We start from the raw sequence: 16,814 nt of genomic DNA, 5'->3' as shown, positions 1-16,814 counted from the left end.
TAAACGGGGATATGCTTAGCACTCCGGCCGTCCTACAATCTAAGCTAGATGCCCTCAATCTCACACAAATGATCAAGGAACCTACCAGGTACAACCCTAAATCTGTAAACATGGGCACCCTCAAAGATATCATCCTGACCAACTTGCCCTCTAAATACACCTCTGATGTCTTCAACCAAGATCTCAGCAATCACTGCCTCATTGACTGCGTCCGTAATGGGTCCACGGTCCATCGACCATCCCTCATCACTGTCAAATGCGCCCTAAAACACTTCAGCGAGAGGGCCTTTCTAATCGACCTGGCCTGGGTATCCTGGAAGGATATTGACTTCATCCTGTCAGTAAAGGATGCCTGGTTGTTCTTTGAAAGTGCTTTCCTCACCATCTTAAATAAGCATGCCCCATTAAAAAATGTTTAAACTAAGAACAGATATATCCCTTGGTTCACTCCAGACTTGACTGACCTTGACCAGCACAAAAACAATTAAAAAATGTTTGAACTAAGAACAGATATATCCCATGGTTCACTCCAGACTTGACTGCCCTTGACCAGCACAAAATCATCCTGTGGCGTACTGCATTAGCATCGAAAAGAAAATTGCATCCTTTAGCACTAATTCCAAAAAGTGTTGGGACACCGTAAAGTCCATGGAGAATAAGAGCACCTCCTCCCAGCTGTCCACTGCACTGAGGTTGTCACCACCGATAAATCTATGATAATCGAGAATTCCAACAAGCATTTTTCTACGACTGGCCATGCTTTCCACCTGGCTACCCCTTCCCCGGCCAACAGCTCTGCATCCCCCGTAACGACTTGCACAAGCCCCCCTCCTCCTGCTTCTCCATCCAAATCCAGATAGCTGGTGTTCTGAAAGAGTTGTAAAGTCTGGACCCCTACAAATCAGCTAGACATTCTGGTCCCTTTCTTTCTAAAATGATCCGCCGAAATTGTTGCAACCCCAATTACTTTTTCGATTATAATCACAGCCGCGTATATTCCCCCCCAATGCAGACACATCGATGGCCCTGAACAAACTTTATTTGACTCTATGTGAACTGGAAACCACATATCCTGAGGCTGCATTCATTGTAGCTGGGGATTTTAACATTTGTTAACAAGGCTAATCTGAAAACAAGACTCCCTAAATTCTATCAGCATATCGATTGTGCTACCAGGGCTGGTAAAACCCTGAATCATTGTTATTCTAACTTCCGCGACGCATATAAGGCCCTCCCCCACCCTCCTTACGGAAAAGCTGACCACGACTCCATTTTGTTGCTTCCGGCCTATAGACAGAGAATAAACAGGAAGCTCCCATGCTCAGGTCTGTTCAACGCTGATCTGACCAATCTGATTCCACGCTTCAAGATTGCTTCGATCACGTGGATTGGGATATGTTCCTCATTGCGTCAAACCACAACATTGATGAATACGCTGATTCGGTGAGCGAGAGCAACTATTAAAACCTTCCCAAACCAGAAACCGTGGATTGATGGCAGCATTCGCGCGAAACTGAAAGCGCGAACCATTGCTTTTAACCAGGGCAAGGTGACCGGAAACATGACCGAATACAAACAGTGTAGCTATTCCCTCCGCAGGGCAATCAAACAAGCTAAGCGTCAGTATAGAGACAAAGTAGAGTCGCAATTCAATGGCTCAGACACAAGAGGTATGTGGCAGGGTCTACAATCAATCACAGATTACAAAAAGAAAACCAGCCTCATCGCGGACCAGGATGTCTTGCTCCCAGAGAGACTAAATAACTTCTTTGCTCGCTTTGAGGACAATACAGTGCCACTGACACGGCCCGCCACCAAAACCTGCGGACTCTCCTTCACTGCAGCCGACGTGAGTCAAATGTTTAAATGTGTTAACCCTCGCAAGGCTGCAGGCCCAGACGGCATCCCCAGCCGCGCCCTCAGAGCATGCGCAGACCAGGTGGCTGGTGTGTTTACGGACATATTCAATCCATCTTTATCCCAGTCTGCTGTTCCCACATGCTTCAAGAAGGCCACCATTGTTCCTGTTCCCAAGAAAGCTAAGGTAACTGAGCTAAATGACTACCGCCCCGTAGCACTCATTTCCGTCATCATGAAGTGCTTTGAGAGACTAGTCAAGGACTATATCACCTCCAACCTACCTGACACCCTAGACCCACTCCAATTTGCTTACCGCCCCAATTGGTCCACAGACGACGCAATCGCAACCACACTTCACACTGCCCTAACCCATCTGGACAAGAGGACTACCTATGTGAGAATGCTGTTCATCGACTACAGCTCAGCATTTAACAACATAGTACCCTCCAAACTCGTCATCTAGCTCGAGACCCTGGGTCTCGACCCGCCCTGTGCAACTAGGTACTGGACTTCCTGACGGGCCGCCCTCAGGTGGTGAGGGTAGGTGACAACATTTCCACCCCGCTGATCCTCAACACTGGGGCCCCACAAGGGTGCGTTCTGAGTCCTCTCCTGTACTCCCTGTTCACCCACGACTGCGTGGCCATGCACGCCTCCAACTCAGTCATAAAGTTTGCAGACGACACCATAGTGGTAGGCTTGATTACCAACAACGATGAGACGGCCTACAGGGAGGAGGTGTGGGCCCTCGGAGTGTAGTGTCAGGAAAATAACCTCACACTCAACAAAACAAAGGAGATGATCGTGGACTTCAGGAAACAGCAGAAGGAGCACCCCCCTATCCACATTGACGGGACAGTAGTGAAGAGGGTAGTAAGTTTTAAGTTCCTCAGCGCACACATCACGGACAAACCAAATTGGTCCACCCACACAGACAGCGTTGTGAAGAAGGCGCAGCAGCGCCTCTTCAACCTCAGGAGGCTGAAGAAATTTGGCTTGTCACCAAAAGCACTCACAAACTTTTACAGATGCACAACCAAGAGCATCCTGTCGGGCTGTATCACCGCCTGGTACGGCAACTGCTCCGCCCACAACCGTAAGGCTCTCCAGAGGGTAGTGAGGTCTGCACAACGCATCACCGGGGGCAAACTACCTGCCTTCCAGGACACCTACAGCCCCCGATGTCACAGGAAGGCCATAAAGATCATCAAGGACAACAACCACCTGAGCTACTGCCTGTTCACCCCGCTATCATCCAGAAGGCGAGGTCAGTACAGGTGCATCAAAGCAGGGACCGAGAGACTGAAAAACAGCTTCTATCTCAAGGCCATCAGACTGTTAAACAGCCACCACTAACATTGAGTGGCTGCTGGCAACATACTGACTCAACTCAACTCATACCCTACATTACTCATCTCATATGTATATACTGTACTTTATACCATCTACTGCATCTTGCCATCTATATGTAATACATGTATCACTAGCCACTTTAAATAATGCCACTTTTATATGTTTACATACCCTACATTACTCATCTATGTATATACTGTACTCGATACCATCTACTGCATCTTGCCTATGCCATTCTGTACCATCACTCATTCATATATCTTTATGTACATATTTTTCATCCCTTTACACCTGTGTGTATAAGGTAGTTGTTGTGAAATTGTTAGGTTAGATTACTCGTTGGTTATTACTGCATTGTCGGAACTAAAAGCACAAGCATTTCGCTACACTCGCATTAACATCTGCTAACCATGTGTATGTGACAAATAAAATTTGATTTGATTTGATACTAGCCTGTTCAACCTCTTTTGTATCATTTGAGATCCCTAAAGATTGGAAGCTGCCGCGGTCATCCCCCTCTTCAAAGTGGGAGACACTCTAGACCCAAACTGTTACAGACCTATATCCATCCTGCCCTGCCATTCTAAAGTCTTCGAAAGCCAAGTTAACAAACAGATCACCGAACATTTCGAATCCCACCGTACCTTCTCCGCTATGCAATCTGGTTTCAGAGCTGGTCATGGGTGCACCTCAGCCATGCCCAAGGTCCTAAATGATATCATAACCGCCATCTATAAAAGACAGTAGTGTGCAGCCATCTTCATCAACCTGGCCAAGGCTTTCGACTCTGTCAATCACTGCATTCTTATCGGCAGACTCAATGGCCTTGGTTTCTCAAATGACTGCCTCGCCTGATTCACCATCTACTTCTCAGATAGAGTTCAGTGTGTCAAATCGGAGGGACTGTTGTTTGGACCTCTGGCAGACTCTATGGGGTTGCCACAGGGTTCAATTCTCAGGTCTACTATTTTCTCTGTATACGTATATCAATGATGTCGCTCTTGCTGCTGGTGATTCTCTGATCCACCTCTATGCAGACGACACCATTCTGTATACATCTGGCCCTTCTTTGGACACTGTGTTAACAAACCTCCAACCGAGCTTCAATGCCATACAACACTTCTTCCGTGGCCTCCAGCTGCTCTTAAATGCTAATAAAACTAAATGCATGCTCTTCAACCGATCGCTGCCCGCACCCGCCCGCCCAACTAGCATCACTACCCTGGACGGTTCTGACTGAGAATATGTGGACAACTGCAAATACCTAGGTGTCTGGTTAGACTGTAAACTCTCCTTCCAGACTCACATTAAGCATCTCCAATCCAAAATTAAATATAGAATCGGCCATCTATTTCTCAACAAAGCCTCCTTCACTCATGCTGCCAAACATACCCTCATAAAACGGACTATCCTACTGATCTTTGACTTCGGTGCTGTCATTTACAAAATAGCTTCCAACACTCTACTCAGCTCATTGGATGTAGTCTATCACAGTTCCTTTCTGTTTTGTCACCAAATCCCCATATACTACCCACCACTGCGACCTGTATGCCCTTGTTGGCTGGCCCTCGCCACATATTTGTCGCCAAACCCACTGGCTCCATGTCATCTATAAGTCTTTGCTAGGTAAAGCCCCACATTCTAAGCTCACTGGTCTCCATAGCAACACCCACCCGTAGCACACGCTCCAGCAGGTATATTTCACTGGTCATCCCCAAAGCCAACATCTCCTTTCTCTGCCTTTCCTTCCAGTTCTCTGCTGCCAATGACTGGAACGAATTGCAAAAATCACTGAAGCTGGAGACTTATATCTCCCTCACTAACTTTAAGCAGCTGTCAGAGCAGCATACCGGTCACTGCACCTGTACACAGCCCACCTGACAACCTCATCCCCATATTGGTATTTATGTTTTTGCTCCTTTGTACCCCAGCTACTGTGATTGTTTGGTTGCGGGACAAAGGGCCAAATTGTGGTACTGTCCCACACAATCCGGGACATGTGTTCACCGGAGTTTCCATACCAGGCGGTGATGTAGCCAGACAGAATGCACCCCCACCCCCACACACACACACTGAGCAGTGATAATCCCCACTCCACTGTAAGTGTGGAGCTGTGATAGCAGTACTGCATGCTGGGAAGGCGACATGCCTGGAGGAGGGTTTTGAGATTTACATTAGCAAACGCACACACACGCACACACACAATCTCATTAGCTTGGCAGTATAGTATTTCTAGCTCCCTACTGGGCTGTAAAGCTATTTAGTGTGTGTGTGTGTGTGTGTGTGTGTGTGTGTGTGTGTGTGTGTGTGTGTGTGTGTGTGTGTGTGTGTGTGTGTGTGTGTGTGTGTGTGTGTGTGTGTGTGTGTGTGTGTGCTTGTTTGTTTGTTTGTTTAGGAGTAGAGGAATCTGGATAAACACTGGAAATGGAAAAACTGCTTCTTTGGCAGTTCAGGCCCCTGCACTAGTGTAGTGAATAGGCCTACAGTATGTGTTTGTGCAGTGAAAGATTGGGTGTAGGCCTATAGAAATCAATCAAATCAAATCAAATTTTATTTGTCACATACACATGGTTAGCAGATGTTAATGCGAGTGTAGCGAAATGCTTGTGCTTCTAGTTCCGACAATGCAGTAATAACAAGTAATCTAACTAACAATTCCAAAACTACTGTCTTGTACACAGTGTAAGGGGATAAAGAATATGTACATAAGGATATATGAATGAGTGATGGTACAGAGCAGCATAGGCAAGATACAGTAGATGGTATCGAGTACAGTATGTACAAATGAGATGAGTATGTAAACAAAGTGGCATAGTTTAAAGTGGCTAGTGATACATGTATTACATAAGGATACAGTCGATGATATAGAGTACAGTATATGTATATATATGTTATGTTGATGGCTTTATAGGTATACCTCCACTGTTGTTCAGATGTTATTTAATATCAGGGCTTTTTGCGTTCATAGTGATGTTCATATTAAGTATTGTGTGTAGGCTGTAGCAACAGAATAAAGTCAGTTCTCCGTAGTGGGTGGAGATTAAATAGACGGTCAGCACGCCCATACAGTTGAGAGGCAGTTTCAAATGTCATGACGTAGGGGATTCATAAACAGGGATTGGACCATAAAATTAGGAATTAGAATACGAAATAATTAATTTCAAACTATATAAGTAATTTAAGGCAAACAAACTAAATAAGTAATTTAATAGGATCTCTATGGATTGGACCCGTAAAGAAATGGAAAATCACATTGAATTACTGGATATGAACAGAACATAGTAAAGTAGCTACCGATAATACAGATGGACAAATCTCGCAGCCCTAACTCTGACGTCGTTGGCCCCCGTGCGCAAAAGGATTGGCCGAATTGGACAGCGACTATCTTAGGTCTGCTGCGCTAGAGCAGAAGGGAGAGGCCGTTTCAAACTCCCCTGCCTCCATCTCTGAGAGCTAGAGGGAATCAGGATCAGCGGGTCCACCCCACAGCCGTTCATTGCCTAACCATGGCGGGTCCTGCAAACGCCGGTATGAGCCCCTGGTACTCCTCTGGATCTAGTAACGACGCTCCCTCCCCACTCCCAGCCCTTACCGAGGAGAAGCCGCGGAAGAGGAGAGCATTTTGCCTGCCTCGGATGAAGTCCAAGAACCGCAACGACAGTGGCAAGCAACAGCAGCAGCTACCGCAGCAACCCGTGGCAAACAACAACAACAATATGCCTTTCATAATCCACTGCCAGATCGGGAAGGAGATCAAGCACATATGCAGCAACTGCCGTGGCGCTGACCCTCAGGACGGTGAGTGGAGGGAGAATAGTGTTGAGGTTTTCACAGCAGCAGCAAGAGGGAGATGTTTTGATCTCCATTTCATGTGGGCGCCGCTCCTCCAAATCGACCGCTCCCTTGACTTGCACACTGCTTGTAAAAATATGCCCCATCGCGGGCAGTTTTTCTTGATGGACGGGGCTGCTGAGACTTTTTCCAATCCTAATAGCACAACTCGGAGTCAGAATATTTATGTGGCTGTATGAGTGTATTGGTTGTTTTTGATACGTTATTGGATGTAGGCTATAGCATTTTAATAGTCTGTTTATACTTCAGCTGGGTTTTTACATGTATGCTGTTACTATTCTAACATGCAACAATGTATCCACTCCGCGTGACGCAATTCTACTGTATCATCAAAGCAGACAGACAGCACCACTTTGAATAGTTCACTGAGATTGTACTTTGTAGGCTATACAAACACAGGGCACATTGATTCACCAAGATAACAGACATGCTAGTCAACTGAAATAATGTTGATATGTGGTTTTATCAAGTAGCCCCAATCCGGAATATCCATAGTGATTGAGAAGGATCTAGAATCACCTATAACTGCAGATAAGATAAAGTAGTAGGTTGCTACTGTACTGTGACCCACCCTCCTATATCCCTGCCAGAAGCTATTCCAGCGGATGGATTCATTTTTCGTTCTCTCCTATTATACACAGTATGACCAAATTCCCTCAATGTGCACATATCACTAAGAACACTCACACCTTCATCATGATGTGGTGCGAATGTGAGGTCAGGGGGCAGTGCCATAAAGGCATATAACACTCACTTACACACTCTTACTGCTTGTGCAGACTAAGAGGTGAGCTGTGTGTGTGTGCGTGTGTGTGTGTGTGCGTGTGCGTGTGTGTGTGTAAGAGCGAGACAGTCAGTATTTTTATTTGAATTTGAACAAGAACAAAAATTCCAGCCTGTTGGGAGTTTAGAGGTGAGTGGAGTTTAGAGATGGAAAAATTGAGTAAGGACTCAACTGTATTTACTTTAGAACAGTCTGACGTCTCCCTTACACAGCAGAGATGGAGAGATGAGTGAAGAGAGATGTAAAAAAAAAAAAAAAAAAAAAGAGAGATTGAGAAGTTTGAATGGCACCAAACTGGGCTGTGTATGTACATCATATTGAGAAAAATGTAAACCTCATCTGTAAACATTCCCTCTTCATCATTTCTTGTGTAATGATGTCTAATTCCATGGTGTCTTTATATATTAATTACAATGATTCTTTCAATTGCTCCTCTGAGTTCCACATACTTTGAATCGTATTGTTTTATGGATTATGTGACTGGTTTCTCTCCTCTTCTCTCCTCTTCTCTTCTCCTCTCTTCCAGTTGAGGAGGTGGAGCGAATAGCGGCGATGCGATCTGATTCGCTGGTCCCTGGCACACACACCCCTCCTATTCGGAGGCGGAGCAAGTTTGCCACCCTAGGGCGTCTCTTCAAGCCGTGGAAATGGAGGAAGAAGAAGAGCGAGAAGTTCAAGCAGACATCTTCTGGTGAGAACCATATCTAACCTATAACCCTAAGCCCTAAACCAGGGGGATCAAACTCATTCCATGGAGGGCCTAGTGTTTGCTGGTTTTTGTTTTTTCCTTTCAGTTAAGACCTAGACAACCAGGTGAGGGGAGTTCCTTCCTAATCAGTGACCTTAATTCACCAATCAAGTCTAAGGGGGGAGCGAAAACACGCAGACACTCTGCCCCCCGTGGAATGAGTTTGGCACGTTCCCTAAACCCTAACCCCGAAGCCCTAGGCCTTGCTTTCTACCTCTCCCCTAACCCTAAAATCTACCGCCCTAAGATCTAACCACTTAGATTTATCTCTTGTATTCTACCTCTCTGCTTGCCCCTTAAGCACTCCCCCTGCCCCACAGTAGACGCACTCTTATGTCCTAAAGCTACAACCTTCAGTTGTGGAATAGATCACGGTCTCACCAGCTCACCCCCTGGCAGGAACAGTACGACTCCATTATGTTGACAAATGTAGGTACTATGAGGCACGAGGCAGAAGGCAGTGCTAGGTGGCTATATGCTACAGTATATGATGGGCAGCTAGGTGCTGTACTGGTTGATGGTTATATTATGTAACGGGATCAGCAGTTATAGCACATAGGTTCCATGAAGCATGAGAGCCAGGTGCATGGTGTATGCTAGTTATATTATGGTTATGTAACAGGGGATCAGCATGAATGCTGTAGGTCAGCTGCAGCTGTATATTATCGCCAACCGGATCAGTGGGGCCAACGATAACACAGGAGACTGGAGCTATGTCCAGGCTCTTCTTTAAAGTTTAAACAGTGGTATTATTACATTGTGTGCGTGTGTGTGTGTGTGTGTGCGCGTGTGTGCATGTTAGACCATCAGCAAGACCAGACAGACTCGAGCATAATTGTCCCCTTAAGCCTTTTTATAAATGATTTGAAATAAAAAAAATACCAAATACTGCTACAGAAAATTTACACAAGATCAGTCTTGTTCATCAAAAATGTAGAGAACAGCTGTGAAAGTGTTGACTGAAAATTCCCTGCAGATTCAGTTTGATGGCAGATACTGGAGTTCTTGCTAACAATGTCACTTGAATTGAATAATGATCCAACATTAAATAAGATATCTAATATAATGTTATACCATTGTTATGGTATAATATCTACACTGTAAAACATTTAATGTAATTTTTACAGTAAATTACTGGCAACACAGTAGCCAGTAGGTTACTGTAAATGTACAGTACTGGCAGCACAGAAGTCAGTAAATTACTGTAGATTTACAGGACCTTTACTGAAACACACATTTACAGCATATTACTGTAACACCTGACTACAGCAACGTGCTCTATTTGTATAATTGACATTGCATTACTGGAAGCACAGTGGTTAGTAAACTGTTAGATTTACAGTGCAGGCAGCTAGTGCCAAACAAGGCCAAAATTGATCAAAATAAAAATAGTTTGAAGGTGGACCTCATTAGAATAATACCCAGCAGTGTGCTTTTCAAGTGTTCATTTTTACATTTACACAAGCACTGTTCGTGACACAAACTGTTCACACCCCTCTTGTTGGCGGAGAGAAAATGTTACAGGTTTAAAGCTTATTTCCTGACATTCTACACTTTTTGTAATGGGGTGCAGAGATTTTTTTTATTTTTTTTTTAAAGATAATTTTCTTAAAATGGTCTAATGTGTATTCATGTAATTTTTGAGTGACTCAAACATTACAACAAAATATATGGGCTTAAAAACATTGGGCTAGTTGATCTGGACATTTCTGACAAGTTATGACTGACATGACAAGTGGAAAGCGGATGATGCAATACCCAATTTTGAAATGGCACCTTGCGCATTCTACTATTACAACTTTCAAGAGTAAGTTGAAAGCCGGACTAAGTTCCCCACAGTTTGGGAACCACTGCATTAAACTAAAACAAACCTATCACAGTCATTGCAAGTAAAACATTTATGTAACAGTGACAAACTGTAACTGTAACAGTGATAAACTGTTAAACAGTGATAACACTGATAAAGTTGTTGTAGTTAAGGATACATTGGTGTTCAAAGTATTTTTGTAACAAGATGCATCAAAAGGTATCTTTTCCCATCTCTGACTAGTGCAAAGTTCTTTACTGTAATATTCACAGTAACTTGCCATGAGCTTCCTATAAGTTACTGTAGTATCAGAGCAATGAAGCAGAACAATACTGTAAAATTAGCCACTTGTAAAGAAAGTAAATGCTACTGTTATCATAATATTTGTATTTTACTGTAATTACATGGGATTGATGCAAGCAGGTTGGCTGCTAGGTATTTGTATTTTACAGCATATAATGGATAGTTCGTGTTTTAAATCACTTGCATTTCTAGAGGCCTAAACAAAGGCTTCTGAACTGGCCGTGATTACAAGGCATAACACCAGTAAAGGTTTAAGACATGCTGCCGATCTGTCCCCTGTACACTTTAAATTGTTCAGGTACTACTAACACATATCAATTCATTTGGTACAGCGTTCTCACTGACAGGGGCCTTAAATACAGCCTCTTACAAGGCACGTCTTAAAATATGTTCATGAGCCAGAAATTATTTCGCCATCCACAACATTTTCCCACAATGCACCACAATTCACAGTATGCTGCTGTAAACATACAGCAAAACAGGTGCACAATACTATATTGTACAATTTTACAGCAGTGTAGCGGAATGCCGTTGAGCCCCCTTAATGCATTGCTCTTTACTATACTGTAATATAGAACTGTACATTTATTGCAGTAAATTTACCAAAATGAATTACGGCATTATGGTTTGTTATGCAAGGTAGTCCACACACACACACACACACACACCAGTGGGGCGCTGCCTTTCTAATCTCATGCTGCTCCCCCAGCTGTCGTTGCAGTTTATGCTTTTTTCTGAACAGAATTATTATGGCATGTTAAAATAATGGCTTACATTTTGGCATAATTCAAACAGTCACACATATTCTCGCAGCCAATATACTGTATGTTGACTGTTACACTAACTGTGCAGTATTTTTTCACAGGATTCAGACAGAGACCAATGTATCAGATAAAGAACGTGCCGATTCTGCTGGCCAGTTATAAGCACAGTGAAGTTGGTGATAAAGTAGAATAGAGTAGAATTCTGTACCATATGATGTCAGTTAATGTTGTTGTGATGTCATATCCTGTACCCTCAGTCCTGGAGAGGAAGATGTCGACCCGGCAGAGCAGAGAGGATCTGATCAAGAGAGGAGTGATGAAGGACATCTATGACAAAGGTGAGGGGTCAGAGGGAGAAGAGGGAAGTTAGAACGCAGAAGACTTTTGGCAAAACTGTTGTAGTTGTTCTTTGTTGCGTAATCAAAAATACTTTTTGCGGAAACGACGTCAAGTCATACAGTCGACATCACAGCATCCACATGGATTGACTCCAGGCCAGATATGTACTGTGAACATGTTATCTCTCTCTCTCTCTCTCTCTCTCTGCAGACGGGGCGGTAGTAATGAGAGGAGAGGAGGAGAAGATGGAGAACGGGAGGTCTCCAGCATTAGGAGGGTCTGATCCATCACCATGTGATGGAGCTGAGCTGATGGATGGAGCAGGGTCAGCCATAGGTACGTCTCAGGCCTTCTATCAACACACTCAAGCAATGGTTCATAGTCTCTCACTGTGCTGTTACATGACATCTGATTGGTCAATGTTGGTCTCAAATCTCAGGCCTTCTCCCAATATGCTCACCTATTGGTTCATTTCCATTCACCCTGTTCTAACATATCATCTGATTGATTTATTCTATGCCCAGGTACAGTTGAGTTCCAGATGTCTGGAGAGGGGGCGTGTCCACAAGACCACACCCAGAATCCCAGCCAGCCTCCACCCACTAAGAAGGTTATGGTGTATCCAGGCGAAGGGGCTGGGGCAGAGTCATCACATCACACCATAAAACATAAAAAACAACCCCCAGTGCTACCCCCCAAACCGTTCAACAGGCTGCCCAACCACATCACAGGTCTGTATTCCTCTGTGTCTATGCGCGTATCCCTGTGTCATTCTATGCGTTTACTTTGCTTTCTGTTTTTACTGTACCCCAGCCCACCAGCGTGCCGCTTGTGTGGGTGTATCAATCTGTGTATCTGACTGATTTTTCTCTTCTCTCTTTTCTCTTCTCTCTCCCTCTAGACGGTATGCCAGTGAAGCTGCCCTGTATGTCCATGAAGCTGTCGCCTCCTCTACCTCCTAAGAAGCTGATGATCTGTGTGCCTGTGGGTGTGGGGGGGAGCATGGAGCCCTCGGCCCTCACCTTTCAGAAGTGCCCCCCTCCCTCCCACCACGTGGGGTCCCTGGGGGGCCACTCCCTACATTACGGGACCCTCCCTGTGCCCCTACACCCCCCCAGCCGCATCATCGAGGAACTCAACAAGACCCTGGCCCTCACTATGCAGCGATACAAGAGGTGAGGATTAAGGAGAAGTGTGTGTTTGTGTGTGTGTATCCATGCCTCCATGTGGATGGATTCAATGGTTCACATATCCAGTCTGCCTTGTACTCTATTCCCATTGGTCCTGCCCTGTGTCTACACTACAGCAGCGAGTTGGATGGGGTCGTTAAGGAGCTTGTTTATCATGTGACTAAGGGTTTCTAATCAGTAGGGGTAAATTGGGAGTTGCCACAATACAGATGTAGGATCTTAATTTGATCACACTTTCCTGTAACAGGAAATTCAAAACTTGGTGTATTTGAGTTTTTAAAAGTCTTCTGACATGATTTTCCCTTACCGAAAATGTATCAACCCCAACAAAAATGTCCATAAATTACAATCCACATAATAATTCACATGTCCTATTGCTGCAAGATTATTTTCCTGCTGTAGAAAACTGGCTCACCTACATCTGCACTGGGCAGCATTTTGAAACGTATGGTCAGTCACATCTCAGTACAGAGACCATTTAATCTAAACCTTCCCTGGAGAGCAGCATGGCTGGTGTTGACTTCAGCTTCAGAGATAGAGCTGCACAAATTCCCAGAGCCTTGGCTTTACCTCTGGGTGTATGTGTATCATTGGCTGGTGTCTAACCAGTTCCGACCATTTTAGAGCGCCACACACACACACACACACCATCTCCATCTGTCCACAGACACATGACACACGTGGAGAACACTCTGCAATCGACCCACACACTCTGTGACTGATGTGCCGGCGCCAGATTGGCCTCCCATGATCCATCACTCTAATTGGTGGGCCGGCAGGTGGTTATGGACCCGAGCACCTAATAGATGTAGACATCCTATTCCTTTTGTAGCCCTTTTTGATTTACTCATTTGCTGTCTGAATGTTATGTAGGGCACAACTAAAATGAGTTTGTAAAAGCAACAGAGATCATTATTCTCCGTTATGGGAGCTCCGCAGTTGCTCGATTGCTGCTTGCTTGCTGATCGGTGACGCTGCCTCAAGGCTCATTTGTGATTGGTGTGCAGTTTGTTTCCGCTGTGCCTCTAGTCTCCCCTATAGTTGAGGCAGGCTGTGTGATTTAGGTGTGGTAATGTGAGCCTCTAAAGCCGACCATGTCTGTTACATCCCTCCCTTACATCTCCGTTACGTCCAGGCAGTATAAGTCATGCAATGCTTCCAGGGCAGAGTGAGGTACCAACGTTATTTTAGGAGCCACTTACTGTGGCAATTAAGGGAGCGCTGGCTTGTTTTTCTACAGTGTTTCAGTCTTGTTTTCTCAGCTGAGGTGCCGTTTACATGAGTTCCAGAGGTTATAGGTCATAGCTCCTTTCATAGGAACTGATGGTGGAAACAACCTGACATTACCTAACTACTCCACTGTCTAACACCACACACACACGGATGGACAGACACACAAACGCCCGCCATCTCTTGCTAACCGTTTACCTTTCTCACTGACCTCAGCTCGCTGCACCACGCGGTTCCCGCGGTGATGATAGCATGTGACTACAACAAAGAGAACCTCCCCAACGAGGAAGACTATCAAGAACTACCTGGTTCGTACAGGGATGAGGATGATGAAGAAGAAGATGACGATGATGATGATGATGGAGAAGAGGAGGAAGATGATGAAGATGAAACACTCTTTACAAGTACGTGTTTGTTTATACATAATTGGTTTAGGACAGGGGTGGCTGTTTGGTCTCTGCTTGGTGCCCCTGCTTCCTGGTAACAGCCTCAATGGCTGCTGGGATATGTGGTTTAAGAGCTCTCCTTTCATTGGACCCCTCCAGTCAGAGCTGTGGTTCACGTCCCTGATTTGAGCGTTGAATGTGACCAATCAAAGCACCGAGGTGACAGTGGCGTGTGAATGAGAGGTGTCCCGTAACATGTCTGTTACGTCAACAACACACACATACGCCATGGCTGTTCCTCAGATCCCTTGTTCCAGTAGTTCCCTTCACTTTTTTTTCATGAGCAGTTGTCTGAATGATTGATTTGAGCCCCGTTATGTCTATGAGGTATTTATACACACCTCTCCTCTCTGTAAGAGGGTGATGTACACAGAAGAGTGGGTTGGAAACAGTGAACACACTCCCATCCTGTAGCTCTCACTGGATAGGGTAACTGCTGTGACAGTTGAATTGCTACTGCATGAGTTAGCTGTGGTGCTAGTAATTCCAATTTTATAAAAAATGTTATGGACAAAGTTTGCTGATCTTATTCTGGCCTCTCTATAAAAAAAAAAAATGTGTCCGTGTGTGTGTGTGTGTGTACATGTGTATAGGTACCCTGGCTCTGAAGGTGTTGAGGAAGGACTCCCTGGCCATTAAGATCAGTAACCGTCCGTCACAGAGAGAGCTGGAGGATAAGAACATACTGCCCACACAGTCAGACCAGGAGAAACTGGAGTTCAGGCAGCAGATAGGCACCAAGCTCACACGGTGAGAGACACGCGCACACACATACAGATGCACACCTTCCCTATAGCAACGGAGAGACTTGAGTCACGTTATCATATAGGCACCAAGCTCGCATGGAGCGAGTCATATTCACGCATGCTAACACACGCAGGCTCATCTGCTCTTACACGTTGCATACAGTCAAACTGATTACCAAGCAACCAGCTGTTATGGTGAGAGATGAACTCGCGTGTGCTTGAAATAACAAACACACACACACACACACACCTCATCTCCCAGTCAGCACCTGTACACCCTGCAGTGGCCTGGTTGAGATGTGACCGGGCTACTTAAGACAGCATGATAGATGACACCTCATAATGGAGAGAGGAAGCTAAGCTGGAAGTGAGGAAGTGAGAAAAGGTAGAGGGACGGAGGATGGAGGGAAATTGATGAGAGGTAGAGGATGGAGGGAGAGTAGCAGAGAGCCTGTCACATTTTTTACATTTTTTTTATCTTGAATATGCCAGTGAGAGGGCAGACATCTTCATGTGGGATTTTACGCTCACAGAGGACAGAACATGAATACAGGAGGGTTGTGGCAATATCAGTCATGTATATTAACCCTGGATTGCTGATGCATTGAGTGGCTTTGAAGCCACCGGTTGGCCATATTGGCACTGCCCTGTAGGAGCGGTCCTCCATATGAAAACATTTAATTCTACAGTATTTCAACAAAAATGAAATGCATATATTTTTTTTACACTTTTTTCTCCCCAATTGTCCCTTCACTGCTACTCCCGTACGGATTCTGGCTTTAACCCCAGCTTCCCCTATCAGTCATCTAATGTATATAAATCATTGGGCAATACAGGAAGGAAACAGAATTCACAAATAATTTCAATTCCTTATATTGCCTACCACTCTCATTTGTCACACTCACTACAACTTGCCTTCGCCCTCTCTTCCTTCCCTCCCTTTCTCCATTTATCTCCCTCTCCATCCACTCTGCTTCCCCCTACTCCTTCCTCCCTCCCCTCTCTCCATTTATCTCCCTCTCCATCCACTCTGCTTCCCCCTACTCCTTCCTCCCTCCCCTTTCTCCATTTATCTCCCTCTCCATCCACTCTGCTTCCCCCTACTCCTTCCTCCCTCCCCTCTCCATTTATCTCCCTCTCCATCCACTCTGCTTCCCCCTACTCCTTCCTCCCTCCCTTTCTCCATTTATCTCCCTCTCCATCCACTCTGCTTCCCCCTACTCCTTCCTCCCTCCCCTCTCTCCATTTATCTCCATCTCTTTCCCTCCCTCTGGTTGCTGTATGAATCATTGTGTCAGACTGTTGAGGTGGTAAATAAATACATGAAAATCTGAGGCTCATAGAAAACCTGCTCTGACATCAGCAAATGAAACACAATAAAACATAACACAA

General features: G+C 45.0%; 1 protein-coding gene across 3 annotated transcripts in view; it reads left to right on the top strand.

Annotated features, from left to right (window-relative positions):
- Positions 1-16,814, top strand: part of LOC139406768 (phosphatase and actin regulator 1) — a 77,631-nt gene that overhangs the window by 58,356 nt on the left and 2,461 nt on the right. For 2 of the 3 annotated variants that reach the window (XM_071149789.1, XM_071149790.1), the window contains exons 2-8: positions 8,376-8,540; positions 11,729-11,809; positions 12,021-12,146; positions 12,335-12,541; positions 12,712-12,985; positions 14,447-14,634; positions 15,270-15,426. In XM_071149789.1, coding sequence (XP_071005890.1) covers positions 8,376-8,540; positions 11,729-11,809; positions 12,021-12,146; positions 12,335-12,541; positions 12,712-12,985; positions 14,447-14,634; positions 15,270-15,426 — 1,198 coding nt within the window. Of the gene's footprint in view, positions 1-6,584; positions 7,012-8,375; positions 8,541-11,728; positions 11,810-12,020; positions 12,147-12,334; positions 12,542-12,711; positions 12,986-14,446; positions 14,635-15,269; positions 15,427-16,814 lie in introns of those variants that run through there. The other variant, XM_071149788.1, reaches the window with a different exon arrangement.

This window comes from Oncorhynchus clarkii, chromosome 4 (genome assembly GCF_045791955.1).
Source record: "Oncorhynchus clarkii lewisi isolate Uvic-CL-2024 chromosome 4, UVic_Ocla_1.0, whole genome shotgun sequence".
In the NCBI taxonomy this organism is placed as follows: domain Eukaryota; kingdom Metazoa; phylum Chordata; class Actinopteri; order Salmoniformes; family Salmonidae; genus Oncorhynchus; species Oncorhynchus clarkii.
The sequence above is the reverse complement of the archived record's forward strand: the minus strand, read 5'-3'. Positions and strand labels throughout refer to the sequence as shown.